The sequence below is a fragment of the Gracilinanus agilis genome, chromosome 4, assembly GCF_016433145.1.
Source record: "Gracilinanus agilis isolate LMUSP501 chromosome 4, AgileGrace, whole genome shotgun sequence".
NCBI lineage: Eukaryota > Metazoa > Chordata > Mammalia > Didelphimorphia > Didelphidae > Gracilinanus > Gracilinanus agilis.
The window spans coordinates 241,675,941-241,688,684 of record NC_058133.1 but is presented as its reverse complement, the minus strand read 5'-3'; the positions used below and the strand labels follow the sequence as shown (position 1 = coordinate 241,688,684).

The 12,744-nt window shown below is 37.2% G+C and overlaps 1 protein-coding gene across 1 annotated transcript in view; it reads right to left on the bottom strand.

The window, feature by feature from the left end:
• ARHGAP44 (Rho GTPase activating protein 44) overlaps positions 1–12,744 on the bottom strand; it is a 185,008-nt gene that overhangs the window by 84,494 nt on the left and 87,770 nt on the right. The window contains exons 7-10 of the mRNA XM_044673871.1: positions 9,365–9,482; positions 8,215–8,283; positions 3,305–3,386; positions 2,689–2,816 (exon numbers count right to left, since the gene is read on the bottom strand). Of these exons, the coding sequence (XP_044529806.1) occupies positions 2,689–2,816; positions 3,305–3,386; positions 8,215–8,283; positions 9,365–9,482 (397 nt within the window). The remainder of the gene's footprint in view (positions 1–2,688; positions 2,817–3,304; positions 3,387–8,214; positions 8,284–9,364; positions 9,483–12,744) is intronic.

The window sequence follows — 12,744 nt, the reverse complement described above, 5'->3', positions numbered from 1 at the left end:
ACTTTGTTTTATTTGTTCTTGTTGTCTTGAGAGATCATTGGTTTCTAAATGTTCGATTCTAGCCTTTAAGGACTGGTTTTCCTTTTCAATCTGGTCATTTTTGGTCTTCAGTTGTCTTGTCTCACTTTCCAATTGCGAAATTCTGCCTTTTAAACTGTTATTTTCTTGCCAGATTTCTTCCATCTTCCTCAGCATTTCATTTTTAAACTCTTCCATAGCTTGTGACCAGCTTTCATTTTTTTGGGGAGGTTTGGATTTTTGTTTTCCCTCTTCTGTTGTCTGGATTTTCTCTGTGTAGAAGTTGTCGAGTGTTCCAGAGTTTCTCTTCATGGTCTTTTTCTTCTGGACTTCCTTATTGCTGGCCATTGTTAGCCCCGCCCCTTTTCCGCTTTGTCTTTGCACTCTGGGTCTGCCTGGGCCTTGCAAGCTTGGGGGGGGGGGCTCTGGTCTCCTTGTCCTCGGGGTCAGGCCTCCTGGTAGTTCCTGGTCTGCCCCTCTGCCCGAGGTTCCTTCAGCAGTCTTTGGGGCTGCTTCCACAGCCACGCTCAGGTCTGCACTGGGTCCTCACTGGAGGTCCAAGGCTGGGCTGGAGATCGTTATTCAAGCCTAGGGCACTGCCTTTGCCTGAGCTGATGCTCTTAGGGGCCTGCTTTCACCCCTGCAGAAGGTAGTGAAAGTCCGTGGGCTGGAGATCTTTATTCGCACCTGAGGCGATGCCTTCAGAGCTTGGGAAAGGCCTAGTTTTAGGAGCCTTTGTCCTGGCCGGAGGCGGTGCCTTCACCCACGTGGGCGCTCAGGGAAAGTCCCAGCCACCTGGGGTCCCGCGTCTTGCAGCGCACAGGTACGGGCTCCGGGGCTGCCAGTGATTATCTGGTTGCCCCAATCCTGTTTACCGGCTTGTGCGGTGTGGGGGGTGGGGGAGGGGCTTCTTCCTCTCGTGTTTTAGTGAGAGCTGTTTCACCCCTTTATAGCGTGGCAGTGCCCCGATTCTGTGTACCTTCAATGCTGCGCCCTGTTGTGGGGTTCCTTCGTTCCTCTGGACTCGTTTTTATTTCCCCTTGAGGGGTCCTGTGTGGTTCGGTCAGGAGAGATCGAGCAGCTGCTCCTTACTCTGCCGCCATCTTAACCGGAAGTCACAGGCAGTCTTTTAAAGCCCTTTGGGCATAATTCCAAATTACCATCGAGAATGGTTGGATCATTTCACAAATCCACCAGCAATTCATTAGTGTCCCAATTTTGCCACATCCCCTCCAACATTTATTACTTTCCTTTAATGTCATATTAATCAGCCTGCTAGGTGTGAGGTGGTACCTCAGAGTTGTTTTGATTTGCATTTCTATAATTATAAGAGATTTAGAACACTTTTCATGTGCTTATTGATAGTTTTGATTTCTTTATATGAAAATTGTGTATTCAAGTCAATTTATCAATTGGGGAATGGCTTGATTTTTTTGTACAATTGATTAATTCCTTATAAATTTGAGAAATCAGACCTTTTTCAGAGGTTTTTGTTATAAATATTTTTTCTCAATTTGTTGCTTCCCTTCTAATTTTGGTTGCATTGGTTTTGTTTTATGAAAGCATTTTCATTTTATGTCATCAAAATTATTTATTTTACATTTTGTAATATTCTTTGTCTCTTGCTTGGTCTTAAATTCTTTCCTTTCCCATAGATCTGACAGGTATACTCTCCTATGTTCACCTAATTTATTTATAGTTTCCATCTTTATATTTAAGTCATTTACCTATTCTGAATTTATCTTGGTTTGGGGTGTATGATGTTTTTCTAAACCTAATTTCCCCCATTCTGTTTTCCAATTTTTTCAGCAGTTTTTGTCAAATAGCAAGTTCTTGTCCCAAAATCTGTGATCTTTGGATTTACTGGCCAAAGACATTTACCCCAAGTCTATTCCCTTGGTCTTCCATTTTGTCTTTTAGCCAGTCCTATATCGTTTTGATGACCACTGCTTTATAATACAGTTTAATACAGTATTTAGCAATACTGGTATTGCTAGGTTCCTGTCCTGCACATTTTTTTTTTCATTATTTCTGTTGATATTCTTGATCTTTTGTTCTTCCAAGTGAACTTTGTTATAATTTTTTTCTAATTCTATAAAAATGTTTCTTGGTAGTCTAACTAAACTCTAAGCCAGTGATTCCCAAAGTGGGTGCCACCACCCCCTGGTGGGTGCTACAGCGATCCAGCGGGGTGGTGATGGCCACACTCTTTTTGTATTACATTCTATTTTGAGTATTATAAATAGTTTCATAATTTCTAGGGGGTGCTAAGTAATATTTTTTCTGGAAAGGGGGCAGTAGGCCAAAAAAGTTTGGGAACCACCGCTCTAAGCACTCTGCAATACTTGCTCCAGCCACTTTCATGGCCATTGAAACAAACTATTCTTACTCATCCCTTCTATGGGAGAAAATCTTCATATGCCTGGGGTAGACACTGTCCCCCTAATTCACCAACATGTTGAGGCTTATTGGTTATCCTCCACCTGGCTTAGCCTGCCTGCTGGGATGGTTTACCTGATGGTATGTTCAGGGGAAACTTATACCTGTGATATGTAGTCTAGTTGAACCTTTTTCAAAGCTGCTTTCTTCCTGTAATATCCACATACTACCCAGCTCTCACCTGTGGCTTCAAGAAGCTGTAGCAAGTAGGGTGTAGATGCATATACATACCTCCTCTTGCATTCCACATTCAAGTAGCATGGTCACACATGCTTCAATAGGGAATGCAATTTCCCTTCCACTGACTGCAAGGTGTTCCTCTAAGGGCTTCCCAAAGGATGGTTTCTCTACCCATGCCTCTGTTGTAGAAGCAAAAGGAAGACAACATTTGGTAAACTGATGGATAGGAAACTTTATCTCAAAAAAATCAAGGCTCACCCAACTACTACTTGATATCATGGCCATGAGGGGAATTTTCATTTGTGCCACTCAACATTATTTTTCTTGGCCAGGTGTTGGCACAATGTACCTTGGCTCACTATTTGGATCTCTGAAATTTCATCCAAATCTATGATTCTATAATTTCATTTATCTCTTTACTTCTAACTCCACCTTCTAGTCCCTTATATGCCATGTTTCTATGAAGGTTAGGTCAATTAACAGACCTATTTAATTGAATCCCTGCTTTAGAAAAGAACAAAATATGGTACTTCTATATTAAAAGGCTCCTGAGTATAAGTGCAATGGAAACAAGGACTGTGGTCATTACAGCCTCATCCAAATGACAAGAAAGAGTTCTGTTTGATTACTAGAAACCCTCTAATAGTAAAGGAAACTTTATACTTACCCTGTTGTGCTTTTATCTGAGGCAAAACATTCTGCAATAGTGTTAATGACTTCCTATGGTATTCTGCTTGGACTTCTATCAACTGAGAAAAAACAAAGGAAATATTTCTTACTATGGTCCATTCCATATAGTACATTGTTTACTATTATGTGGTTTAAGCTCAAGCTTTCATGGGAAGGGAAGGAGGAAACCTCACTATAATTTGATCTACTTCCTCCCCAATAGTCAATATCACTTAAAATAATGCTCTTGCTCCTGCTTCAGTCACTTTACTAATCAGGAGAAAGACACAGGTTACTCTGGAAACTCAAAGTGGTCATAGTTTCAGTGCAAATAAGAGAAAGCTGGAGTCCAATTTTAATAGCTTTTTCTTTGGTGAAAAGGGTACTTATAGTGCTTACCTTCAAGATTGGTTTTGAGGATCAAGTGAAATAATTTGCAGAGTGTATTTATATATAATGCCTTCGAGTTCTATATAAATGTAAACGAGTATTACCATTTTTCCTTTACTTTACTATTTCCCCACAAAAAAGGGGAAACAACCAAAACAACATATAAATATCTATCTAGCAATCAGTCTGTCTGCCTGCCTATCTGCCTGTCTGTTATCTATCAGGAATATGGGGAAGGTACAGTGTTTAGGAAGAAAAAGGTTTTTGTGGAGTAAAAAGAGGAAAGATATGCCCTAGCCTTCAGAAGCACTGTAGGAAGATGGGATAAAAAGAGGAAATGCTAGGAAATACACTTGTTTACCATTTCCAGTTGAATGACTTAGATTTTAACAATTGAATTTTGGCAAGATTGGCTTTATTGCAGTGTGTGGAATCTCTATACTGAAATGCAGTTTTCAAAAACTATCTTATACATTGGTATTGTTATGGCCTCTGAAATGCACTGAAGCAGAATCATTTCCCATCTCTTTCCTATTTCTTCCACCCTCTAGGCCAGTGATGGTGAACCTTTTAGAGACTGAGTGCCATGCCCCACCCCACCTAGAGACTGAGTGCTGGGCCCACCCCACCCCCCACTTTACCCCAGACAAGGGAGGGAGGATGTACTCCTATTGGGTTGCTAGGCAGAGGGGCAGGTGAAGTGAAAAAATGTCCTCAGGTGCAGTGGATAGGGGAAAGGGAGCACCTCAGCCTGAGTCCTTCTGGCTTTCTAGTAATGAACTCTGGTGGACAACAGCACATATGCCCACAGAGAAGGCTCTATGTGCCCTCTCTGGCACACATGGCATACATTCACCACCTAGGCTATATTGATTATACTCAGTTTTTCTCAGTGGGGTTCTCTGTTGTAATTTTAGCCCTTTTCCCCTCTGGAATATATTCTAGGCCTTCTGATCCTTTAATGTAGAAGCTGCTAAATCTTGTGTTATCCTGATTGTTGCCTCACAATATTTGAAACTTATTTTTATTTGATTGCAATATGACCTAGGAGCTCAGGAATTTGATTATAATATTCCTGATAATTTTCATTTTGGGATCTCTTTCGGGAGGTGATTAATGAATTCTTTCAATTTCTATTTTACCCTTTACTTCTAGAATATCAGGGAAGTTTTCCTTGATAATTTCTTGAAAGATAATGTCTAGACTCTTTTTTTTGTGGTCTTCAGGTAAAACACCTATGTTCCATTGTTCTATTTAAGTACAATTTTTTTCTGGCCTAATTTATAATAATAATGTAAAGATTGCTATGAACTCAGGCTCCTTCATTGGATGAAGATCTCACATTTTAGAGTACCAATAAGTTAAACAAATAAAATTAATAAAAATAAAGCTTTTTAGGGAAGTGAGCCAAATAAATAACCAATCTTAGGTGCATTACTAGGAATTCAAGTTGAGGGGACCCACGTCCTCTAAAGTTTTAGAAAAGACTGGGACTCCAGGACTCAAACCCCAATTTCAAGCCCTAAAGTATTGGCATATTACTCCTGCAATTCATGCAGATTCTCAGTCAGGTCTGTGACCATGTGGCTCAGCACTCCTCCTGGAATCAGACAGAGAGGCATTAAATCACAGTCCCATAGGCTCAGGTATTTGCATTAAGCTTATATCACTGCAAAATAAATTTTAAAAAAGGATAAATAATGATTATATATGTACTTCCAGTACAAGATGAGAAAAAGGAAAAATCAATTGCTCTAATAAAAAATGTTTTAAAAATCAAATATATATAGCTTAGAACTAGAAGGGTTTTGTTACCCAAAAATGAGATTTTCTGTGAGAGAAAATGGATCTTACAAATAGCAGATTCACAATGCACATTCAAATAGAGTACCATAATTTCCAATAACACATTTTAAAACAATAAACAATGATGTTTAAAAAATCATATACTTGTTACAACTTTTAAATCTTGGCTAAGAGTTTCTCAACAAACTGTTACTGCTTTCATATCAAAATCTGATATTTAAAAATCTTCTGGTCTAAATCATCCTCAAGAATTCTAGATCCTTCTGATAAGAATATTCAGGAGCTCCTTGGCTTCCTGTTTTTAAAAAAATCCCGGGTAGGAAATTTTCATGCTTCTACCCATTTAAGGCAATAATTTTTTTTGTAATAAAATATATAAAAGCTTATCCTTTAAGACAACAATTCTTTAGGATCTAGAGTAAGAGTTAAAAGACCTCTTGTAAAATTACAATTGAAATCTCAAGGTATGGAAACTTCCAAGGTTCTATACAATTACCAAGACAGAATAAAACTTAAAAGACATGTGCTCTTATAAAATGTTCATAGATGGTATATATATAACCACAGGGTTTTTGATACAGTAAGCTTTAAGTAAATTAGGAAATATAATAAAATCATAAGCAGAAACTTCATTAGCTTAAAATGATTCAGTGCAACAGGAAAATCAACGAAATAAGCAAGATTAATTCACAAAACTAATTAGCAAAATACAGTAAGATACAGACTCTTTAAAACTCTGAGTTCTGAGGTTTTAAAAGTTAAGTGTTTTTTTAAGTTCAAAGTTCTAAGCAAGGTGGTCGGGCTGGACTGGCTGGCTGAGGCCCAACTGAGGCAAAAACATGCTGTTGCTTTTAGCAAAAGCATGGTGAGCAAGGCCACTTTCCTTTTTTAAAAAATTGCCCAAAAGAGCTGAGCAAGATGGCCAAAAAACAGGCATGGCTCTCTTTAGGCTATCTGGAAAATTGAGAATTCGAATTTTGACCTTGTGGTTGCCATTATTGTTACGATTAAAAATGATAAAGACTGATATAATAAGAGAAATTAGTAGTTTAATTAAAGCCATGGCCATGTTGGTAAAATATATATATATGACCATGCCTATCTTTTATATTTACTGCCAGAGCTCATCCTGTCCCTCTGGTACCCAGCTCCTCAGGAAGATCAAGAGGCATTCTTTTGGGTCCTCCTCTCATTTAAACTGTCCTTTGCGTGGGGACGTCTACGTCTCCACGCCCAAAGAACCAGAAACCAGAAACCGGAAACCCATTTGAATCACAGGAAATGTAATCTGATAGTCCCCACGTGTCCATAGGAAGTCTGCTAGACGCTTCCCTGAATTTAAAACAAACAATAGCTAGTAAGTATCTGAGGTTAGATTTGATACTATGGAAGTCTTCCTGATTCTAGGCCAGCATTCTATCCACTGTTCCATCTAGATGTTCCCCACCACTATACTTAGGGGTTAAAGTCTAGTTAAAGTTATATATAATTAAAGTTAAAAATTGTGAGTATCCTCTATCTCCTTTTCTACCACTATGCCAATGTCATGGCAGAACAAACAGGATGGAGGGCCATTTTGTTTTTATCTTTGCTTCATGGGTTTCTGTGTTTAAAAACATCTATTACCAAGGCATGGTGATAAACCTCTTCAATAGTAACTTAATTAGGCTCCAAAAATAGATTTAAATTTGAATATGGCTAGGACCATAGATGGTGAGATTCTGACAAAGCTTATTGTCTTCTGATATTCAAGAATCCAGGGTCATCTTTAAGCCATGATGAAACATTTATGTGAGACTTTGTGGTGCTTACATTATGTAAAAGAATAATAAAACGACTTAGAGAACATACTAAACTTTTTTAGACTTATTTTCTTCTTTTGTCTATAAGTTTTCATCCCAATAAAGTATTATTTTCCTTATATTCTTTTATTTTTAACTTTCTCTCTTTTTTTCTAAAACTATAACTTCTTACTTTCTCCCCTTTATCCTCCCTATCTCTTTTCTCCCCTGGCCATGACGTGTAATCAAAGCTCTTGTTTTATTTGCTACATTTATGAATAAAGTTTAAAACTATTAAAATTTTGTAGAAGTCAAATGTTTAATATATTTTAACTCATAAGACTAAATTATAATTTTAAAAAGCTCTAATTGGTGATAGTTTATGTTTTACTTAATCCTTTTCCATTAGCATGTAAAAATGAGAAAGGTGTACAGATTTAGTGTTAAGTAATTGATGATTCTTTTTTATTTTTAGGCATTTGGAGAAACCTAAAAAAAATAACATTCTAAATAAGGAGAACACGGAAGTCTAATGTTTCATATCATGACAAGATACTTGATATTTGAATAAAACTTTTCAGTTATCTCCTTTGATCCTTACAACAATTCTGTGAAGGAAAAACTATACATATTATTATTCTCATTTCAGTGATGAGAAAACCGAAACTGATTGAGTTTATATAATTTGATTATGGTAGTACAGTTAGAAAATATCTGTCGGGATTCCATCATATGTCTTCCTAACTTCAAGTCCAGTATTCATTTATCCATTGTGTTTCATGTTGTCTCTTATATAAATATGACTAGGAGTATCCTTAGCCAGGAAGAGTGAAAGTCTCCGTTTTTTAACCTTTTATTCTTATACTCATAGTCTTTCTATAGTTACTCAAGAAACCACAATTCAAAATAATTCCACTCTTCTGGGTCTTACCATTTGAAAGTAGTTTGCGTAATCAATTTCTTTGGCCACAAAATTGTACATATCAGCTGAGAGCTGGTCCTGTGGAGGGCAAAATGGTAATCAAGTCGTCATGAAAACAATATAACACTGATGAAACATGAGTTTCAATATTTGAGGCAGCACGTTACAATTCACTTAGGCACAGAGAGCAGTACTGGGAAAAAGCATATAAGTTCAATAGAAGCAAAGGAAAAGTTTTCTAAAATTTCAATCAGTCTAAAGTAGAATGTCCTTCTTTGGGGGTAAGGGGTTTTGTAAAATTTTTTCTGATATTATTTGTGCAGACATAGTTGAGAAATGTGCATTAGTGTTGATGTGAGCTAGTATAGCTGGATAAATCCAGAATTTGTTACTTGGCCATATACAAAGAATAATTATTAATGTTTCAATGCCAACTTTGATGGAAGTCTCTAGTGGTGTAACATGGACTATTTAAAATTTTTATCAATAACCTACCTAGAGACATAGATAGCTTAGCTAATTTACACATGACACAAAATTTGGAGAGAAAGCAGTATCAAAATTTGATATTAGTAATGAGTTTGAATTTCCCACTGACAGAGCCCTATATAGAAATTTATGATACTTAAAAAAATTCAGTAGTGATAGGTGCATCAAAGTAAGGTAAGTACAATAAACATATTCTCTTCTTTTAATATACATGAGGACTAATGGAAACAGTGTAGTCTAGAATGCCGTCAAATTTCTTTCTCAATATTCCTCAGACCTACTAATTTCTATTCTTCCGAAAGAATTACTAGGATCTAAAATAAGGAACAAGTGTTCTTAACCTTTTTTTGTGTATCATGAATTCCTCTGGTAGTAGGATGAAGCCTTTGGTCACTTTTTCAGAATAATGTTTTTCAGTGCACAAAATAAAACGTATAGGATTTCAAAGGAAACCATTTATAACTATATATATATAAATGTTAAAAAAAACCAAGAATCATTGATAGGAATATACTAAAGAATTAGAGACTAGTACCTACAGACACTCTGAGTTTCAGCTCAAAAGGACAACTTGTGAGTATGTGTGTATGTGTGCTAATACGTCTCTCTCTTTCTTAGTCTGCCTTTAGGTAAAGGACAATATGGGGCAAGGTAGGGGATGAGTAAGTACCCTGCATATTTCTACTCGGTTTGCAGCCTCCTCCATTTCTTCCCTCAGGGCATCAGCTTTGGCACCTGTTGGCTGCAAGTTGCTGGATGAACCTGAAGATTTGGAGGTCTGCTGCCACCTTGTAGGAAACAAGAAAAAAAGAGAGACATGAAATAGGATTTCATTATCTTTGAACCTGCACCTCAGAGAAACCTGGGGCATCCATTCCAAGAAGCCAGTGGTTGACTACTTCTTGTGACCCCACCCAAGCCCCTCCAATCCCTATCCTTTACTTCTCTCCCCTGGGCCCCAACATCCTTTGGACCACTGTGACTCTGTGCTGTTACTATTTCTGCAGGACAGGGTTTCCCTAGGTGGAGTCATTTCTCCCTTTATTCTCCCTAGGATCTCAGAGGGCACTGGGAGAGCAGAGAAGCTGCTCCCATCCTGAAGTAGGAATATGGTCCTACATAAATAGGGATAATGGGAAGAAGAGCTGAAATCTCCAGGAACTATAAACACCTGATGGTGTTACCCAGGAAGCTGTAGACCAGACCATAATACTATCCCATTTTTAAAGCAAGAAGTAGGAATGTATAGTCATGAGTTAGAAGGTCAATTTCTAGTAGTACCAGCACTAACTAAATCTAGTCATTCTCCTCTGTTCGTCTTAGTTTTCTCTTTAGAAAAACAAAGAATATTATTTTATGTCTCTCTCCTGAAGAATTTCTAAGAATTAGGAGAATTTGTGAATAACTTTGAATTACATGGGAAATGTTCAACTTTAGAAAGGGTCTCAGGATAACAGTATCATGCAAATTGAAAAAAATGTATAACATTCACTTTTGCTAATAACCTCAGAATTCCATAGTTTGATTAAATAAATAGAACTGTTGCAAAAAGTATACACACAAATCCCATTCTGATAAAGTATATGTCAGCAAAACAATCTGTGGAAGTTTCAGGGACAAATTTAGTTTTGACATCAGGAAAAACTTCCTATCAGAGCTACCCCAAAATGGACTGTACTGTACTGGGAAGTGATGGGTTTCTTCCCTGTTGGTCTTCAAGCCAAGGTTGAATTGTCATTTGTCATTTATATGGTTGAGAAAATCTTTGCACAGAAAAGACTTTGACTTGTATTTATTGCCATTTGCCATAATTATTGCAAAAAATCTCCTAATTAAGATCCCTCTTAGTAATTTCCTGTTTAAAGCTATCTTCCATATAGATCCAAAGACAAACAAAAAAACCTTTATAAAACCATAAGAAACACAATTCAATAAAATCAGTTAAGGGAGTTTTAACATTTTTTATCCTGAGGGTATAGTCTCATGTGCAGCTTCTGGGATGGTTTGTATACATCATCTGATAATACATTTAATTTCTTGCTCTAGAGTAAAAGTGTTTGTTTCTGAAAAGTAGTACTTCTGTCACTAGAATATAAACTTCTTTTTTTTTAAACCCTTGTACTTTGGTGTATTTTCTCATAGGTGGAAGAGTGGTAAGGGTGGGCAAGGGTGGTAAAGTGACTTGCCCAGGGTCACACAGCTGGAAGTGGCTGAGGCCGGGTTTGAACCTAGGACCTCCTGTCTCTAGGCCTGACTCTCACTCCACTGAGCTATCCAGCTGCCCCCCTAGAATATAAACTTCTTAAGAGCAAATATTTTCTTTCTTTTTGCTGACATTTATATCCCAGGATTTAGAGAAGCTTCTAGCACTGAATAAATGTTTATTGATTTGACCTGACATGAGATGCCTTTATAGTGACCTTAAAACACAGTTCTCTGAACCTCAAAGGACTTAACCTCAAAAAATAGAGATCAACCCAGGAACTCAGTTGAACTAGGTGTCTAAACACCCAAAATGCAATAAGGGGAAGAGCTAAATTCTGGCACAAAGCCCCAATTTAAGAAATAAAACTAGAGGTATAAGTAAACCAAAGATTTAGTATTAAATTAGTATTAAAATTATCATAGAAATCCCCACCCAAAGAAGAAAGTAACTATTACAAATACAAACTGAAAGAATTAGAAATTTTTTTCCCGTAAGGAGTACAGAAATACTTAGAACCATGCTCAAAGAGCCATAAAGTTATGCATACCCTTTGACCCAGTGATATAATTTCTGAATGGCAATGACAAAGCAGTCAAGAAAAGATTGTATAAATTTATGCTGTATTGAGAGGTCCAGTGTCCAGAATATGGGAGATAATAGTACCATTTTGCTTTATCAATCAATCTACAATTGTAATATTAGCTTCATTCCAGTCAGTGGATGGATTACCAGACCGGGAGTCAGGAAGACCTGAGTTCAAAATGTAGCCTCAGAAACCCTAGGAAAATCTCTTTTTGCATTAATGCACTGGAGAAAGAAATGACAAACCACTCTAGTATCTTTGTCAAGAAAATCTCATGGACAATATGGTCTATGGAGTCAAAAAGAGTCATTCACGACTGAACAATTGGACAAATGGGTTCTGGGTACCACACTTTAGAAAGAACATTGAAAAATTAGTTTGTCCACAGCAAGGTGACCAGAATGATGAGGGAACTAGAAACTATGCCACAAGATAATTGTTTGAAGGAATTTGGACTATTTATCCTGGAGAAAAGAAAAGAAAGAGTTATGGAAGATATATCTAGGTTCCATACTCCAACACCTCTCATTTGGAAGAGATATTCTACTTGGCCCTGACAGGACCAGAAACAAGTTAAAGTGACAAAGAGCCAGATTTAGCTTTAAGAAGGAAAAACTAACAGGGATATTGAACTGTATAATAGGTTGTCTTGGTAGGAGTGGGGTGAGAGAATAGGTTCTCCCATCCTAGAGACATCTCTTTTGAAAGTATGTATTTGATGAGTATATGACTCATGAAGACCCTTTCAATTCTAAGATTCTCTCATTTTGAAATGTGATATAGACAAACTACTTAGAAAAACAATATGTATCATTAAGGCTACATAGCCATTTCAGAGGACAAAACTAGCTCAGCATCATAAAACAAGAAATCTTACAGACACATCAGAGCAATGCCCTTATAATTTTCCTCTTTAGATCCATAATTTGAAAAACTGGAAATTGCCCAAGAAAACTTGTGTCTACTGATTTCAGTTACTAAGATAGTTGCTTATCATCAAGCTATAAACTTTAGACTCAATTTCAAGATAGGGTTTCCAATCATGTAGTCATAAATTTATCTCTAATAATAGGTAGGCTTTGTTTTCTGGGAAGCTGGGGTACCCTCTTAAACTCCAGTCCTTCCTTGATGCTATTTTTGGCTTATTTTCTAGGTTATTAGTTTACCAGATGGTATGAGGACTGAAGATTTGAGAGCCCCCTCACTGTGCTGATTCAATTGACCCTTGAGATGCTGATAGCTTAAAGCCATTACATTGTAT